General features: G+C 42.2%; 1 protein-coding gene across 2 annotated transcripts in view; it reads right to left on the bottom strand.

The window, feature by feature from the left end:
- GALC (galactosylceramidase) overlaps nucleotides 1-4,823 on the bottom strand; it is a 71,047-nt gene extending 66,224 nt beyond the window's left edge. For both annotated transcript variants that reach the window (XM_021000294.2, XM_021000295.2), the window contains exon 1: nucleotides 4,525-4,823. In XM_021000294.2, the coding sequence (XP_020855953.1) occupies nucleotides 4,525-4,755 (231 nt within the window). In that variant the 5' untranslated portion in view covers nucleotides 4,756-4,823. The remainder of the gene's footprint in view (nucleotides 1-4,524) is intronic.
- Nucleotides 4,824-19,813: the final 14,990 nt, after the last annotated feature.

Genomic DNA, 19,813 nt, shown 5'->3' with positions numbered 1-19,813 from the left:
AGGTACAGCCTAACATCTCATACTGTGTACCAAGATAAGCTTCAATTAGATATGGAAGGTGACATTGTAAACAAATTAAAGAAGTTACTCTTCAGATTTATAATAATAGTAATAATTGCTAACATGTATATAGTGTCAGCTGAATCATGGCGATACAAATACAGGCAAAACTAAGTGTATTTCCTGCCTTCAAGTAGCTTGCATTCCAGTGGAGTAAGACAAGCAAGTAGTGTGCTGAGGAATACTGATGTGTTTACTAGAGAGAGCTCCTTACTATTTATTTTACACAGTTCTAGTGATTCATATGGTCATAAATTATACTTCTGGAAATGGCAAATACATCAAAGTCTTGAGCAAGAAGTTGAAGACTTTAGAGGCACAAGTCCACTGCTGTGGAAGGGCTTTAGCAGAGAGGGGTAGGTTTGGAAAATGAATGGTTAAAAAGATGGTATCCTAGAATAGGATTTCGATTTCTGACCCACATCTTGACTTAATAAAAATAGCACCTGCTTTCTAGAGTTATGTACCTAGCAAGGGCTGGAAAGAATGTATTTGCCTGAAGTCTTGCAAATCTGTTCAAAAGGGCTTTTAACTTGAAGTGAAAGGGGAGGGAGAAATATGTTGACTTTGTTAGAGTAGCTGCTGAGTAGGAAGATGAATAGCAATAGAGATGCCAAAAAATTCTTGAGAAGCAAAACGTAACAAAAGATTTTAGTGCTGTATCTCTTGGTCTCATTTCTTTTCTCTAATGGACAAAACATTTCTAATAAGCAAGTGGAACTAGAGAGCCTAATGCCAGAAGGCAAATTTGACCAAGAAAAGTTATTAGACAGAATGTTTTTTAAAAGGAAACAAAATCAGTAAAAATGAAATGTACTAGCATTTTGTGTGTGTGTGTGTGTGTGTGTGTGTGTGTGTGTATTTGAAAAAAATAGGGCCAGGCACAGCCTATATATTTCCACCAGCAGTAAGCACAGTCTGCTCCTAACACGAAGTCCAAAGTCAGGTAGAAAGGCTAGAACAAATGAGGAAACAAAAAAAAGCATCCCACCATAAGGAGGGATTATGGTGACAGGAATGGTCAAAACACAAACCAAGAAGGAAATGACTGCAAAGCATCTATAAGCAAAGCATCAAAGAAAAATATAGCTTGGGAATGATTTCAACTACAATTCCAGGAAGAAGTGAAGTGTGGTTTTTTTGTTTTGTTTTTTAATCATGTTATAAATGAAATTAAATTGCTAACAGAAAGATTTAAAAAAGAAATGAGTGGAAAAGGAAAGAAATGGAAAAGAGAGCTATCAAAGAAAGAACTGAAAAGAGAATACCTTACACAAGAAAAAAACTCTCTTAAAATTAATGAAACAGAAGTTAACTCCATGAGACAACAACAAAAAAATCAAAATACTGAAAAGAATAGCAGAAAATGTAAAATATCTCATATAAAAATACGGACTAGTAAACAGATCAAGAAGAGATGATTTAAGAATCTCTAAACTATACAAAGCGATGACCAAAAATGGGCCTAAATGTCATATGAGAAATTACACAACTCTCCAGAAACTCTTGGAACCAGACAGCAAAGTAAAAATAGAATATGCCTCAGTTTCCTCATCTGTAAAATGAGCTGAAGGAAATAGCAAATCCCTCCATCATCTTTGCCAAGAAAACCCCAAACGAGGTCAAAGAGTTGGACACAACTGAACTATAACAAGTGTGACTAGTGTGAACCTCTCTTTAAAATGGAGATTCTAATAATTATCCATGACTATGCTTATTTCTTATAAGGGCTTTGTTCTTTCTTTTTCTATAGAGGTGAGGAGGCTGGAGGAAGAAAGGGTGGGATTTTCACTTGTTGAAAAAATTTAATTTTAAAAGGAAGACAAAATAACTTTTTTCAAATACACACACACACACACAAAATGCTAGTACATTTCATTTTTACTGATTTTGTTTCCTTTTAAAAAACATTCTGTCTAATAACTTTTCTTGGTCAAATTTGCCTTCTGGCATTAGGCTCTCTAGTTCCACTTGCTTATTAGAAATGTTTTGTCCATTAGAGAAAAGAAATGAGACCAAGAGATACAGCACTAAAATCTTTTGTTACGTTTTGCTTCTCAAGAATTTTTTGGCATCTCTATTGCTATTCATCTTCCTACTCAGCAGCTACTCTAACAAAGTCAACATATTTCTCCCTCCCCTTTCACTTCAAGTTAAAAGCCCTTTTGAACAGATTTGCAAGACTTCAGGCAAATACATTCTTTCCAGCCCTTGCTAGGTACATAACTCTAGAAAGCAGGTGCTATTTTTATTAAGTCAAGATGTGGGTCAGAAATCGAAATCCTATTCTAGGATACCATCTTTTTAACCATTCATTTTCCAAACCTACCCCTCTCTGCTAAAGCCCTTCCACAGCAGTGGACTTGTGCCTCTAAAGTCTTCAACTTCTTGCTCAAGACTTTGATGTATTTGCCATTTCCAGAAGTATAATTTATGCCCATATGAATCACTAGAACTGTGTAAAATAAATAGTAAGGAGCTCTCTCTAGTAAACATATCAGTATTCCTCAGCACACTACTTGCTTGTCTTACTCCACTGGAATGCAAGCTACTTGAAGGCAGGAAATACACTTAGTTTTGCCTGTATTTGTATCGCCATGATTCAGCTGACACTATATACATGTTAGCAATTATTACTATTATTATAAATCTGAAGAGTAACTTCTTTAATTTGTTTACAATGTCACCTTCCATATCTAATTGAAGCTTATCTTGGTACACAGTATGAGATGTTAGGCTGTACCTAACTTCAGCCAGAGGGCTTTCAGGTTTTTCCAGTAGCTTTGTCATGGTGAATCTGCTACTGTGTTCCCTTGCTTCCATATGTTGTTTATTTCACTGATCAACCCCTGTCTTTACCAGTATCACATCTTCTTGACTGTGACTGTTTTGAAGCCCTCCCACTTTTTTTCATTATTTTCCTAAAGGTTCCTGACCTTGTTACTCCAAATAAATTTCATGATTATATTTTCTACCTCTATCAGGTAATTCTCTTGTAGTTTGGTTTGTATGGCACTGAATAAGAAAAGTAGGTACTATCATTTCTAAAATTATTTTGGTTCAGTCTACCCATTAACAATGAATGTGTGCAATGAATTATCTTCTGCTGACAATTATTGTTCAAATTTGTTACATCACTTGTAAATCCATATTACTACTCAGAAGACAAGCAGCTACTTCCTCCTAAGATCAAATATAAAATCCTCTGGCGGTGGAAGTTTTTCCAAACCTGACCCTTCCACCCCACCCCCCATACCACTCTACAGTTTTCCTAGACCTTATAACCCACCACAGTATTTTTCTAGGAGTCTGGACAGCGTGTTTGGATCCTTCCTTAGAGGAGAGGAAAAATGGTGCCTTGGGCCCAGCAGCCTCTAAGTTGTTAGACTTAATGGTAGACATTTGAGTGTAAGCTGCATGAGGGCAAGGAGTTGTACTTTTCTCCTAGTAGCCCTAAGCACAGAGCAGGCACATAATAAATGCTTGTTAACTGCCTGATTCTTGCTGCAATCCTGGAAGTGTCAAGTCAGTCTCCTGGCATTTATTAATCAATTACTCTGCGCCAGACATTGTACTAAGTCCGGGGGGATCCAAAGAAAGGCAAAAAAAAAAAAGTTTAAAAGTACCACTGGGTCCCCCCCAATCCAGGCATTTTCACTGAATTTCCCGATGCCTGAAATTCTCTTTCTCCACATCTCTGCCTCTTGGCTTCTCTGGTTTCCTTCAATTCCCAACAAGCTTTTCTCATATCTCCCTTGACACTAATGCCTTCCCTCCAATTTATTCAGTATGTAGCTTGATTGTACATAATTATTCGAATATTGCCTTCTCCTCCCCTTCCCAGGAGGGCAGGGAACATCTATGGCCTCTCTTTGTATTTCTAGAACTTAGTATATGATGCCTTTAGTGACTGTTGACAGAGGATTCACAGCACTCTCCTTTGCCATTAGTCAGTGAGCTCCTTGTGGAGGGACTATCTATATAGGCTTTTCTTGTATAACTAAAGTGTGTGGCACACAGGTTACTAATAAATGCCTGAGCTCAAATTTATACTGTTTTTAAAGTTTGCAAGGGTGCTTTATACCTGTTACCTCATCTCCTCACACAAACACCACCCTGGGTGGCAGGGGCTATTATTACCCCATTTTACAGGTTGAGGAAATGCAAGGTCAGGGAGGTTCCCAAGTCTAATTGTCGCACGTGCACGCCCGGGAGGCAGGACGGGGTCGCTTCAGGGACAGCGGCGAAGGACGCGTGCACGCCTCCATCCACGACAGCCTCCCTGCAGCCTCGACATAGCACTCTACAGACCGAGGCGGGAGGCGGGAGGACGGGGCAGGGGAGACGCTCCTCGGTCGCCGCCCGCCCCCTCGCCCCGCGCCCGCCTCCCTCTCCCACGGGCCGCTGAGAGCTCCCGGGGCAGGCGAGCTCAGCCACGTCTCGGCAGCCCCCGGGGGCGCTTACCCCGCCACCGCTCAGCCCGCCGATGCCGTCAAACACCCGACCGAGCCCAGGGACATCATCCAGGACGTAGGGGTCCCTGTGCAGCAAGCGTTTCAGAGGGGGTCGAAAGCCGAACACCCACGCGGGGTGGTGAGGCCCCGGCAGCAGCCCCAGCAACAGCAGCAGCAGCAGCAGCAGAAATAACCGCCCCTTCGCCCCTCGGAGGCTGGTCCAAAGCTTGTAAGCCACCATCTTTCACCAGGCTGAAGCCGGCAGTAACGGACCAGGTTAGGTACTGGCCATTATGTTAGTCACATGACTCCGCCTCCAGGATCACCTGACCAGAAGAAGGCAGTAGATGGAAACTAGAAGCTCTGGTGTCGCCTGGCAAAGCTCTTAGTAGAGGGTAATGGAGAGAGGCAGGAGATGCGGAGCAGGAAGGGAGCCCTAGGCCTTAAGGATGCAGAGAGAGGAACAGTGGGATAGATTAGGTCGCTAGAGAGATGGATTAATAGGTGGACAGGTGAATGACTTAGAAAGGATTGTAGATAAATTGCACAGCAAGGCTGAGAGGACAAGCTGTGACAGATAGATGGACTTTTGAGGCGCTCTTTTAACCTTTTTTTTGGTTTGGGGGTTTTTGCTTTCCTCTTTTTGTTTTTTTCCTCAGGAACATTACAGTATCTGGCACAGAGCAGTTGATTAATAAATGCCAGCTGACTGACTGACTTGACACTTTTCAGGATTGAAGCAGGAATCAACAAGCATTTATTATGTGCCTGCCATGTGCCAGATACTGTGGTAGGCACTAGGGCTACAATGAAAAGAGTGCATCTCCCAGCGCTTAGAGGAGCTTACATTCAAATGTAGAGGAAATAATCGGGTACATTAACAATTATGGGCTGCTGGGCCCAAGGGGGCATTTTCCCTCTCCACTAAGAAAGGATCCAAGCACACTGTTCAGACTGGGTTTGTCCTGAGGGAACCTACTCACCTAGAAGTGATGGGGTTGGGATCTAGACCCCAGAAAGGAAAAACCCGGGACTTTCCCTCTTGGCCAAATCTTTGGCATTCACCTGAGGCTATAATCCCATCAACTGGCCTATCATCATGGCCATACCCAATCTCCCCTGCATTGTCTTATCTCCCAATGGCCCCCCGGCCATTTCCCCTCCCATCTGATCTCCTTAGGCCCCTCTTCATCACCCTAAACTACTTGGCCACTCCTAGATCCCTCCCACAGGCTTTCTGTATATAAGGTCCATCTTGTCTACATTAAGATGCTGGGATTCTTATAATCTAGCCACTTTGCAGATTCCTAAAATCTAGCCAATAGCTTAAGAATGTTCAGACTCCTTAAGAGTCTGCCCAATATGGCAGATGTTCTAATAAACTTTGTCTTTGGCCAAAAGAAGGCTTGGGTTGGACAGGACCCGCATGTTGTGATTTTGGGATCCTATGAGCTCCCTGAACCCCTAAACCACATCAGAAGGATTAGTCTCCTTTTTCCCACATTCTTTGGCTTTTATACTCCCATTCTAACCACAGGAAAAAGTTCCTTAAAGCGTAGGTGTGCCATGCTCAGTGTCCCCAAAGAGATCTGTAGAAAGCTTCTCAATATTCAGTATGAATCAGGTACAAAACACAGTTTATTTGATTTCATGCAAAAGAAATGCTAAGCACAAAAGGTTCTCCAAAGCTCCCAGTGACAGAAACTTAACCAGAAAGTTAACTACAGTTATGACAGGAGATTGGGACTTAAACATCAGAACATAGAGCAGTTTTACAGGACTGTTGAATAGGTAGTAGTATATTTCACCTCAGCTTTACAATGTCCAAACAATCACCTCTAGGTCTATGTCTTCTGGAAAGCCAAGCCAAGACCTGAGCTCTTTCCTCTGTTAGCAATGTCTTCTCTGATGCAGAAACACCTTCTACCATCAGTAAGCTCCAACTGAGGACCAATTGAACTCATAAGATTTCTTCTGTTAACGCTGAAAAATAAATGACCAAAGAGCCACAGGGGTTATATACCAACTGTTCAGGTTGAAAATACTAAAGAGCTGGGGCAGGTAGGTGGCGCAGTGGATAGAGCACGGGCCATGAAGTCAGGAGGACCTGAGTTCAAATCCGGCCTCAGACCAAACACTTGACACTTACTAGCTGTGTGACCCTGGGCAAGTCACAATCCCAATTGCCTAAAAAAAAAACCCAAAAAACAAAAAAGAAAGAAAATACTAAAGAGCTCACAGAGGTTGTGTACTAACTCTCTGAAAAAATAAGATAAAGTAAAATACCAAATTGCTCACAGAGGTTATAAGCAAAAAGCTTTCTTTATTCTGTTAGAGGAGGGAAACTAGACACATGTACCAGGTTCTGCTCTAGGATCGAGACCCAAGGCATTAAGTCTAAGGCTTGATACATATAGTTGTGGCTAGACAAAGAATCAAGCAGTGAGGTATAACCACAGCAGTGAGGTAAAAACAATGAGGCAAGTTTGCTTACTGACAAAAAGTCTATTCATAACAGGGCTTTGTGACCAGAATGTGGTTCCCAAAGATGCTTGTGATGGGGTGTGGCCCAAACCTAGATCTTGGCCACTTGACCCAAAGGGAATCTGATTCCCATTTGTCTACAGTCCCCAGCCCTTCATTTCCCTTTGAAAACCTTAGCCTTACCTTTTAATCTTATTCAGATGCACCTTTGCCCCTCGCCCTAAAAGAATCTGGCTCCCTTTTGTCTATGGGCCCCAGAAAGGCCTTACTTTGGTCTCCAACGATTCCTTATCGACTCCCCTTATCTCCCTTTGAAAGGCCTAGCTCTACCCTTTGATCTTGTGCAGATGCCTTTCAAACTTCTGCCTTCCTGTTCCCTCCATTAGCTATTCCCATTGTCTGTTCAATCTCTCAGACCCTCCAATTGGAATTCTCACCTAGACCCTTTTCCCAGCCCCCTTCTCTGTCCACTCAAAGTTACTTCAGGGTATAAAAATTCCACCCTGGCCCCCATTCAGACGCTGAGAATCTCAAGCCCAAAAGGCTGAGACTTTCTCATGCCCGCTTGTCCTCATGGGCGTCACCTGGCCGATCTGATTTATCACTAATAAACTTTTCCTCTGGCTGGAAAAAGATTTGAGTTGAATTCATTCAGGCAGGGCCAGGTACCGAGATCTTGGGGTTCCCCACAGAACCCCAAAAGTCCTAGACCTCTTCACTTGTCTGATTCAAGAACCACCTGGGGCTGGTTTAAGCCAATTCTGTGATTTAGCTGTAGCAGAGTTAACGCAGGGGTTGAATACAAAGGACTATTTTTATGCCAAGTGCAGGGCACAACTTACTTGCTGGGCCTTAGCTATGGAAAACAAGGTGTCTCCTAATAGTAAGAAAAGAGAGAGTATTTAATCAAAATAATAATACAAAAAGAATATCTCCTTAAAGAAAAGAGAGAGGAGTGGTCTTGGTGTGGGGGTCCTGACACTTCCATGACTGGATACATCCATCTTAAGGTTGTTGTTTAGTAACCTATGCTCAGGGAAGGAAAAACAAAGAAAAAAAGGCAGCCAAGGCTCCCAAGGACTGGACTCAATTCATCTACTATGAACCTATTCTAGCTACCTCATGAGATTAATTTCAGTGCAGCTGAGTTGAGAGGAAGGACAGTCATTCCCCACCCCCACTCCTGATAAGCCACCTGGAGCTTTGAAGAAAGAAGAGCAATAGGAATGGTATCACTCCTTTTTAAAGATCTGTTGTCATTGACTCTTCCTTTTCAGTGGCTAATAAGGGGATTGCTTGTCAGCCTTTCCAAAGCCCTAGAGTCTTGGCACTGAGTTATACCCACAGAATCCACCAGAGGCTTTGCCACTTCCAAAGAATCCAAGCACTGAGCTAGCACAAGTGGGTAGTTGGTCAGAAGCAGGTAGGACAGTTCAGCTCATGCCTTGTTATAGACACACATAGGTATATATAAAGCAAATACAAAGTGACCCTAGAGGGGAAAGCAGTAGCGGCTAAGGAACCAGGCAAGACCGTGCTTGTACCGAAGGTGAAACTTGAACTGAATCTTGAAGGAAGCCAGGGATTCCAGGAGGTGGATATGAGGGGAGAGAACATTCTAGAAATGAGAGGCAGCCAATGTGAATGCAGAGAGATGGAGTTGGAATGTTGTACTTAAGGAATAACAAAGTCAATGTGGCTTCACCTTAGAGTGTGTGGAAAGAGGGGACTAACAAGGCTAGAGAGGTGAAGAGAGCTTTCAATGCCAAATGGTCCCGGAGATGATGGAGACCCACTGGAGTTTGCTGACTTGGTTGCAGGGGTGAGTTTTGGGGGGAGTTGCACAGTCAGACCTGTGCTTTAGGAAAAATCACTTTGGCAGTTATATGTAAGATCAGTTAGCAGACTACTACAAGAATCTAGGTAAGACACGATGAAGACCCGAACTGAGATTGAAACTGAGTGGGATTGAGACCACCTACCCAAATAAAAATTCAGAGGTTTCTCTAGGTGGAAACGGAAGTTTTATTTAGCAAGTCTCACGTGAGAATTGGGCATCACCTACCCAGGGCAGACTGGTGTAGGGAGGCAGGATACAAGCAGCGAGCAAGCAGTTATATACCCCTAGAACAAACAATTCTAAGATAAGCCCCACCCTCCCACCTTTTAACCTGAATCTCTTTATCCCCATTGGTTGAGGTAAGAGACCTTATATTCTACCCAGAAACTAAGAGGTACATTTTACCCAAAACAAGCTTGGAAGCTAGAAGATTGCCTTATTTGGCAAAGATGAGGCTGGGGTGGTGGTTACAAAACAAGAGAAGGGATGGGCAACAGGTGTATGACCCGATCACATGATTTACAGGAAAATGAAACTTAGGCCCTGCTAATGCTAAAGCCTTAACTAAATTTTGGGGCATAGCTTCCATTTCATATGAGAAACTTTCAGTTGTCCCACACAAAACTGTACAACTGAAGAGAAGAGGATGGATGAAAAAGATGTTGTACAGTTAGAAACAAGATTTAACAACTAACTGTATTTATGGGTAAAGGAAAGTAAGGAGTCAAGGTTGCAAACTTGGATGACTAGAAAGACGGTAGTACCCTCAGCATAAGTAGGAAAGTTCAGAATAAGAGTGAATTGCAAAAGGTAGATAATGTTTTCTTTCAGACATATTAAATCTGAGATGTCTGCAGGCTATCCAGTTCAAAATATCCAGTAGGTGGTTCACAAAATGGAACTGAGCTCAGGAGACAGATTAAGGCAGAAGAGATACAGTGGATCTGAATAAAGATGATGAAATAAGGAGCAGCATCCAGAATGAAGCTTTTGAAGTGAGTCTAGGCTCCATCAGGGAAATGTTAGAAAAGAAGTGTAGTGAGGAAAAACAAAAACAAAAAATAGGGCTGTGGAGACAGGTTTTGAATCCACCTCTGCTTATTTGCTTGGCCACAGGTGTCACCTTGGATCAGTTTCCCTCTTTGAGCCTCTTTCCTAGTCTGAGAAATGTGAGGTTGGGCTGTCCACTCTGTAAGGTCCCTTCTTGTACTAAACCTAGGATGTCGTCTTGTGTTTCTCCTTCTAGAGGAAGGCTCCCATTAACTTAAGCTCCCAGACATCTTAGATTTGGCAAGATGTTTTAAAATGTTTTCTGTTTTTAGTGATTTATCTTCTGACTCAGTCATTCAACTGAAACTGTTGTAGTTACTGAGTATCTTTTAATTGCCAAATCTAATGATTTTTTTCTCAATCTTCGACATTCCTGAAACATTTGAGACTATTGACCATTCTCTTCTCCTCAATACTCTTTCTTCTCCGGGCTCTTGAGACACTGCTTGTTCTTGGTTTTCCTTCTCCCCATCTGGATGCTTCTTGTCAGTCTTTTCAGCATTCTCATTGATGGCACATCCTCTAACCACATATAACCAAAAGCTATCTGAGCCTTCTTATCTGTTCTCTATACATGTTCTCATTTGCTGACAACTCTCATCACTACACTGTCTTTATGTTATCATTGTCAATACTATTCTATTTTGAATCTCCCTTGATGCCATGTGCCCTGTTTTGATTATTTGCCTAGTGCCGTAAGCTTAGATTCCAGGTTCCCAATTGAGGAGGACCTACCTCTAGCTGAATAAACCCAGAGATGCCTTCACTCTATGTCACCCTAGGAAATCCAGGAGTCCTTTTCAATGTAAGAGTAACTACAACTATGCACTTATCCTATTCCTAAATTTTTTCCATTTCCAACTTTCTAAGGACATTTTAGTCCCCAAAAACCTTCCCTGGATTTCTTTCCCCCTATGATATAAACCTAGCTCAGGTGGGTGGTACAGTGGATAGAGTGCTGGGCCTATAATGAGGAAGAGTTCAAATCTGGCCTCAGATACTTACTAGCTGTGTGACCCTAGGGTAGTCACTTAACCCTGTTTGCCTCAATTTCCTCATCTGTTAAATAGGCCGGAAAAGGAAATGTGAGACCACTCCAGGACCTCTGCCAAGAAAACCCAAAAATGGGGTCACAAAGAGTTGGACATGACTGAAGATAACTGAACAACAACAACAATTATATAAAGCCAGAGCTTACGGGTCTTTGTTCCCTTTCCCAGTCTATAGTCTAAGTAATTGTTTTCACTGCCTTCTGTTTCTCTTATAAAAAAAATCATTTTCAAGAACTTCACATAGTGTATGACAAACCGTGAGATAGTGTGGTTAGGGTGATGAAGGAAGATGATAAAGAGAAAAAAAAACAGTACCCCACAACATACAAGAAATAAGGAAGTTTAAACCAAATACCCAAAGCTGCTTAAGAGTGTGTCATCAGATGACATTGTGTACATGATAAACACTCAATATATATTTTTGTTGGGTGAACGAGTGACTAATGGAGCAATCAGTGTGCTTAGCTTGGGGCATGTTGCTGAAATTGCAAGATGGAACAAAAATGGCATCTTGGGCGAAAAAAGATAAATTCTTCCCTAGAGGCTACTACTTCATAGTTAATTTAAATGGTAATTGTGTAGATGTGATAAGGGAGAAAAAAATAGTTGTATTATTGTTACAAACCTTCAGTCTATATTCTGAACATTTCTTGAGCATTTGAAGTATTTTAGAACATCAGACAAGATGAGATTACTGTCAAGTACTAATATTCAAATAAATGCTGAGAAAGTGGCGAAAATGATAGTAGGCATTGCCATTGCCCCAAAATGAGAAAATGTATAAAAGAAAAAAATAATTTCATATTACCTATCATTCTTCCTTTGGCAGCTTCAGGATATATCAATCTCTAACAGAAAGAGAAAGATTCAGTGATGAGTTGAGTTTTGCCGTTCTCAAAAGTAAAATGAGTCAGAGTGGGGAAAGTTTTCCTTAAGGTCAAGCATGTTTTCATTCCAACGATGTTTTTGGCATTACAAACATCCTCAAGTTATCAGTCAGTCAACAAATATTTTTTAAACACTTACTATGTTCCAGGTGTTGTGCTGAGCTCTGGGGGCTAAAAAGATAGGCAAAAACATGTTTCCTGGCCTCAGTGAGCTCACATTATAACAAGACAGACAATATGCAAACAACTATGTACATATAAGATATATACAGAGTAAATAGCCTCTCAGAAGGAAGGAAAATGCTCCTATAGAAAGTAGGGTTCCAGATGAGTCTTAAAGGAAACCATGGAAGCTAAAGAAGAATAATGTTTGTTTAGAAACTCCTGTTGATAAAACCTGCTTTAACATCCTCCAAAAACTATATCAGAAGCATAAGCTCTGAAGCAGAACTGGGAGGCTCACATGGGTTATACTTATCCAAGGTCATGTTGCCAATAAGTATCTGAGACAGCATTTGAATTCAGAACTTCCTGACTCCAAATCCAGTGCTCTAATAACTGTAGCACCTAAGTTGTCTCATGAAGTCCAGCTGAACTAGTGAGAGGCTAGATATGGTTCATAAATCAAGGGTTTTAGTGTCAAGTAAGCAAGAGGATGTTGAGCTAGACAGTAAGAATTACAGTTTGCAGCAATTTTTAAACCTGGCCAAGCTGGACCTCATCTTCCAGGTTCCTCTAAATTTCTTTTGCCTCGAGCTCCTGACACTATTGATACTTAAGGTCATTGTGGTGCCAGATTCAAGTGAGGCAGATCCTAATGACTATATCACTGCCATCAAACAATATGACCTAAAAGTGCCCCTTTGCTCTTTTGCCCCACAGTGTTTACCCATAATGTTTGTTTTCTACCTTAGACCCTGCACTCTGTTTGACTGATTCCTCTCCATTTATGCAGGATGCTCAAGGCAATCATATGGCCATTCTTCTTCAGGCTATACTTCTGACTTTCTCTGCCTTTTCCTTCCTGCCACCTACCACCCCACTTGCCCTTTCCAGATTCATTTTAAATATGTTATCTTCTCCTACTATGACAAGATCATAGTACACACAGGGAACTGGACCACTAAACCACATATAAATATCCCCTAAAGGCCACATGCTGACTTGGGAAACAATATGATAACATATGTGTTTTATTGTACTTTGTTAAATATTTCCCAATTACATTTTAACCTGGCTCAGGATGTCCTTGGGAGTGTTGAGAACCAAATGTAGCAGGGAGCATGAGTTTGGCCCATCTGACCTACTCCAGCTCCTTTTCATATATAAGAATGGAGGTCTTGGGAGATGAAATGATTTTCTCAGTCCCAGAGCCAAGTCACAGAGGACTAGAATTGAAGCCCAGGTCTTCCAACTCTAATTAAATGTAGTGTTTATTTACCTATTCTAACTGCACAATTCTTGCCTATTCCTCTGGCTCTGTTGACACTGGAGAATTCCTGTTTTGACCTTCTGGTTACTCTTTCAGGTCACAGTTTTGGCAACAGCACTTCCCTGCCTAGGTATAATCTCTCTTTCTGGGCCTGTTAGCTGCCCTGAATCACCATCACTGGAGTCAGCTCCGCAGTAGCAGCCCTCAACATCATCCAGTCAATCAATTAGTAAACATTTATTAAACCTGTTGTTCACTTTTGTTGAACTAGTCAGTCAATAAACATTTATTAAGAGCCTACTGCATGCCAGCCACTGTGCTAAACACTGGGGATGCAAGGTGGCAGACAGTACCTGTCCACAAGAAGCTCACAATCTAATCTAGGAAACAGCATGCAAACAATTACATGCAAGCATGCTATATGCAGGATACATAGAAAAGAATTAACAGAAGGAAGGCACCAAAATTAAGAGGCTTCCTGTAAAAGACGGAATTTTAGTTAAGACTTAAAAGAAGCCTGGGAAGTCAATAGGTGGAGTTGAGGAGAACGGCATCCTAGGCATGGAGTACAGCCAGAAAAAAGGCCCAGAGAGACGGAGTGTCTTGTTTGTGGAACAGCAAGGCCATTGTCACTGGATGAGATAGTACATGTAGGAGGGAGCTAGGTTATAAAGGGCTTGGAACACCAACAAGAGAATGTTGCCTTTGATCCTGGAGGTGACAATAAGTAGGGGGTGCCATGGTCAGAGCTGTGCTTTAGGCAAATCACTTTAGTGGCTAAATGGAGGACAAATTGGAGTGAGTGTTGAAAGTGATATTGACACATTGTTCCCGGCCCTGCTTATCAGCCAGTGTTGGGGGAGGCTCCAAGGGGAAGGGGAACCCCAAGTCTGCAGCTTTTTGTGTCCCCTGCTCTTTGTCACGTACCCCTACCTGCAAATAGTCCCATTCTTGCCGTCTTCCTGAGGAACTGAGATGCAAGGACCCAACCTCCGACACTGGAGTAGACCTATTGGAATTGTCTTAAAGGTACCTATAAAATCTGTCCCCACCTTGAAGCTATTGCTGATCTTCAGTGTTGCTACCTTGACATACTTATAATTAAGTCCTTTTAATTCCCTTTAATCAGGATGAAAGCCCAAATGAAGAATTTTTCTTTCAACGAGAGTAGATTTGAAGCAGTCAGACCCACTGGCTCCATATTGCAGTAGTGCATGCATGAAGGGATAAGGGCCTGCACTAGAGTGGTGGCTGTGTCAGAGGAGAAAAGAGGGCATATTCTGGAGATGTTGCCAAGGTGAAATCAGTAGATCTTGACAACAGCTTGGATGGGGGTGGTGTGGGGTAGGGGGATAAGGTGAGAGATAATGAATAATCCAGGATGACTCCTAGGTTGTGAGCCTCAAGGACTGGGAAAATAATGTTGCCCTCAACAGTTATGGGGAAATTGGGGCAAAGGAGAGTTCAGGGGGAAAGATAATGAGTTCTGGACATGTTAAATTTAAGGTGTCTGTTGGACATCTAGTTTGAGATGGTTTTGAGGCAGTGGGAGATGTGAGATTAGAGATTGGGGCAGGATAGGTGGATCTGAGAATCATCAGCATAGAGATGGTTGTTAAATCCATGGAAGCTGATGAGATTACTAAATGAAGTAGTTTAGAGGGAGAAAAGGAGAGCCCCAGACAGAACCCTGAGGGACACCTATGGTTAAAGCATGTTATCTGAAAGAGGGTCCAGCAAAAGAGATGGAAAAGAAGTGGTCAGAGAGTGATGAGATATGGGCCCAAGCTGAGACCTTTGCCCCTTGCCCCAAAAAGAATTTGGCTCCCATTTGTCTATGGCCCAAGAAAGCACTTAAACTTTTCTTACTCTGGTCTCAAACAGTTCCTTATCGACTCCCCTTGTCTCCCTTTGAAAGCCCTAGCCCCACCTTTTGATTTTATTCAGATGGCTTTCAAACTTCTTCCTACCAGTTCCCTTCATTATCCATTCTCATTGTCTATTCAATCTCTTAGAAATTCTCACCTAGACCCTTTTCCCAGCCCCTTCCCTGCTTACCCAAAGTTACTTTAGTGTATATAAGATCCACCCTGGCCTCCATTTAAAGGCTGAGACTTTCTCTTGCCCACTCATCACACACAGATGTCACCTGTCCTATATGATTTATCTCTAATAAACTTTTTCTCTGGCTGAAAGAAGATTTGAGTTGAATTCATTGAGGCAGGGCCCACGTGTCACAATCTCTGGGTCCCAGCACCCCTAACCTGTAGACCTCAGCAATAGATAAGGAGGAGAACCAGGAGAGAGTGCTATCCTGAAAATCTAGAAAGGAGAGTATCAAGGAGGAGAGAGTGATCAATAGTGTCAAAGGCTGCAGAGAGGTCAAAGAGAATGAGAATTAAGAAAAGGTCATTGAATCTGGCAAGTAAGAGATCTCTGGTTTCCTTGGAGAGATCAGTTTCAGTGGAATGAAAAGGTCCAAAGCCAGAATATAAGGGATTAAGAAGAGTGACCTATTGTAGGCGATCTTTTCAAGGAGTTTAGCTACAAAGGGCAAAAGAAATATGGCAGGAAAGTTAGCAGGGATAGAAGATTCAAATAAGAGTCTTTTAAAGGACTGGGGAGAAATGTATAGGCATGTTTGTAGGTAGTAGGAAATGAGCCAATAGATGATAGAGACTAAAATAAGTGAGAGTGGAAATGGTAGAGGAGGCAGTCTTTTGGAGGAGACCAGAAAGAATGGGATCACTTTAGCAAGTGGAGGGGTTAGCCTTGGTGAGGAGTAGAGCTACCTCATCATGGGAGAGAAGGGTGTCAACCTTGGATTATGTGAGTTGTTGATGATTGCTTTCATGGACCTGGTTCCCTCAGCTCATGGAAGTCATTTAGTGCCTTGTAATTGTTCTGAATTTTTGTGCCAAAGTTGTATTTGGCAGGGCTAGCTCATGAGAAGGATAGTACCATGGTGGTTGTAAGTGATCCATCCAGGAGTTTGCTAGCCTGGGCTCAAAGAACTCCATCATTAAATTTTCAGTGTGAGTATTCACACCTCACAAATGAGCAACTACTAAAATCTGGACTTAATTGTTTTAATTGTCTGGATTTAAGAACCCGTTAACAATGCAGATTAAATTTAAAAGAGTATGTGTGTGTGTGTGTGTGTGTGTGTGTGTATGTGTGTGTGTGATCCCACACATCCCCACCCTCACTCCCCTCACACTCCTCCTTTAACATTCACCAGGGTACTCCTAGATGGATCCCTTCTTTCAAGTTTGTGAGCCCTGAGGATACAAGTCTACCTCAGCAAAAAGCAGTCTTGTCTTCTTAGTTCCTGGGATAGCAAGGTCCTATTGTGGAACCCTGTTGGATCATAGATTTTGAAGGGATTAGTCTTATGCCATGGAAGCCAGCAAACAGGTCGTTGGTCCATGATAGGAAATAGAACCTTGTTTGAGGCAAGCGATCTGAGAGCCCCACCTTTACCCAGGTAATAGAGATAGTAGTCCATCCAAGTTAGTACAATTCTTATCTATGTTTCCTATCAGCTTTGTGGAAATGGAATGGTTACTAACTTTACTAATAACCTTGATTTGCTTGAGCTCCATTACTATGCAGAGGAGACCCCACTGACCTGGGAATCAGAATCAGCCAATCAGGAGGCAGAGTGAGCATCCTTTGAGCTTGACATACCAGAGATTCTTTGCAGTGGTCATATTAAACAGATAAGCACAAAGATAAATTTCACCCATCACCCTCTTAACAATTTCGCCTATGCCTATTGTCACCATTTCTAGAATCATTTGCTTTGGGCTCAAGTGTCGCCTCCTATCTCCCTGTTCTTCCTAGTTGTTAGCACTCTCCCCTAGCTTAAACACTCCCCTGAGAGTGTTGAGGTTTAGGGGTGCTGAGACCCCAAAATCACTACACATGGGTCCTGTCCAAAAGAATTTAACACAAGCCTTCTTTCAGCCAAAGACAAGGTTTATTAGAACATCCATCATATTGGGCAGACTCTTAAGGAGTCTGAATGTTAGTAAGATATTAGCTAGATTTTAAGAATCTGAAAAGTGGCTAGATTATAAGAATCAGAGCGTTTTAATGGAGACAAGATGGACCTTACGTACAGAAAGACTATGGGAAGGATCTAGGAGTGGCCAAGTAGTCTATGAGGTAATAGAACTCCAGGGATCTGGACCAAGTAGCCAAGGGAAATTGGAGCCTAGATAGGATTAAGGGCAGGAAGTGGCCTGGGGCCATAGGGAGGTAAGACAATGGAGGGCTAGGCTAAGGATAACAAAATTGGGAGACTGGGTGTAGCCATAATGAAAGGCCAGTTGATAGGATTATAGCCTCAGCAGATTTGGCCATGTAAGAAAGTTCAGAGTTTTTCCTTTTTGGGGTCTAGATCCCATCCTCATCAAGAGTAGAATGTAAGGTCCTTCAAAGCAGGGACTGTTTTTCATCTTTGTATCCCCTTCACCAAGCTGTTGTTGTTGTTTGTCCTTCCTTCTTGAAGAGGACCAATGACATTATTAGGGTGATGTCTTGACTTGTGCATGAATTGTGCACGAATGAATATATGTATATGATATTCACAAAATCATCCAGCCTGTCTCTGGCATTGAAATCTAATGGCAAGACAAAGGTCAAGATGACTGGCTGTGGCCACGGATTCAATGGGTGACCTTGGCCATTCTAAATTAAGGTCTTTCCCAGGTTTTAGTTTGTCTGAGGCCATAGCCGTTCAGTTATTTAAGTCTGAGTAAGAGTTGAGGCAAAAGGTGGCTCAATTTATCATCACAAAGATATCAATCTGGGAGGGGAAGTCCCTCAGAGTTTCTGGTCCAAATAAAACACTGTTGCTCTTTACACCCTTTCTAAGCCTTAAAAACCTAAACAAGGAGCTAAGGAGGCTTGGGTCAAAGCTATTACAAGGCATTCAATGAAAGTCAGAGTGATTTGGGTTTTAAGGTAAAGTCAAGTAGCTTCATTTAAAACACAATGGGCACAATAATTTGCATTCATTCACTCCATAAATAAGCATTCATCAGTAAGAACATAAATTTATGGCTTTAAAAGTCATCAAATCCAACCCCTCCATTTTGTAGAAATTGATCCCCAGAGAGGTTAATTGAGTTGGCCCAGATCACACAGCTAGTAAGTAGAAGAGATGGGATTTGAACCCAGGCCCTCCTACTCCAAATCTAGAATTCTTTTCGCTGTAATGCATAAATATCAAGTATGCATCAGGCACTAAACTAGGTACTTGTGATACAAAGACAAAAAAGGAAATAATCCTTGCTATGGGGTGGGATTGAGGGAGGGGGAGGGGGATGAACAAAAGTTAGTAAATAGAAAATGCTTGTTCAAAATAAAAATTTGGAGGGATAAGAGAGAATCACCAGCAACTGGGGGAAATGGGAAAGTCTTTATGTAGGAAATGGTCCTTAAACTAACCCTTAAAGGAAACTAGGGACTCTGTGAGTCAGAAATGAAGATCTCATTGAAAGTTGTGGTGACTCAGTTTCCCATTGTTCCCAGCCCTGCTTATCAATCAATGTTGGGGGAGGTTCTAGTGGGGAAGGAGACACTAAGTCTATAGCTTTTTGTAGTACCTGTTCTTTGTCACATACCCCTATCCGATGCGGTTTAGTAATTTAGGGACGCTCTGACCCCAACATCACAACACAAGGGTCTTTCCCGAAAGAATTCGACCCAAACCTTCTTTCAGCCAAAGACAAGGTTTATTAGAACATCTGTCACGTTGGGCAGACTCTTAAGGAGTCTGAACATTAGTGAGCTATTGGCTAGATTTTAAGAATCTAAGCAGTGGCTAGGTTTTAGGAATCTGAGCAATGGCTAGATTATAAGAATCTAAGCACCTTAATGGAGACAAGATGGATCTTATATACAGAAAGACTGTGGGAGGAATCTAGGAGTGGCCAAGTAGTTTGGGGTGACTGGAGGAGGGGTCTAAGGAAGATCTGAATGGGAGTGGCCAGTAAGCTGGGGTGAGCAGAACTCCTGGGACCTGGACCACATAGCCAAGGGAGAATGGAGCCTAGCTAGGATTAAAGGTGGTAAATGGCTGGGGGCCATAGGGAGGTAAGACAATGGAGGGGAGATTGGGTATGGCCACAGTGAAAGGCCAGTTGATGGGGTTATAGCCTCAGGCAAATGCCAGAGATTTGGCCATGTGGGAAAGTCCAGGGTTTTTCCTTTCGGGGGTCCAGATCCCAACCCCATCATATCTGCAAATTGTCTCCTTATTGCTAGGTTGGGAAGGAACTGAGATGCAAGTTTTGAGGTTTAGGGTTGTGGAGACCCTGAAATAATGATACTTGGGTCCTTCCCGGATGAATTTGACCCAAGCCTTCTTTCAGTCAAAGACAAGGTTTATTAAAACATCGATGGAAGGTGGGTGTGATTCTAATAATCAGCCATACTGGCCAGACTCTTAAGGAATCTAAGCATTTGTTTCAGTAATGCAAGCAGGCCAGATTGAATCTAAGCCATTGGCCAGATTTTAAGAATGTGAGCAATTTAATGGCTGC

This window comes from Phascolarctos cinereus, unplaced genomic scaffold, assembly GCF_003287225.1.
Source record: "Phascolarctos cinereus isolate Bilbo 61053 unplaced genomic scaffold, phaCin_HiC Scaffold_3;HRSCAF=262, whole genome shotgun sequence".
NCBI lineage: Eukaryota > Metazoa > Chordata > Mammalia > Diprotodontia > Phascolarctidae > Phascolarctos > Phascolarctos cinereus.
This window is presented reverse-complemented; position numbering and strand designations above follow the sequence as displayed.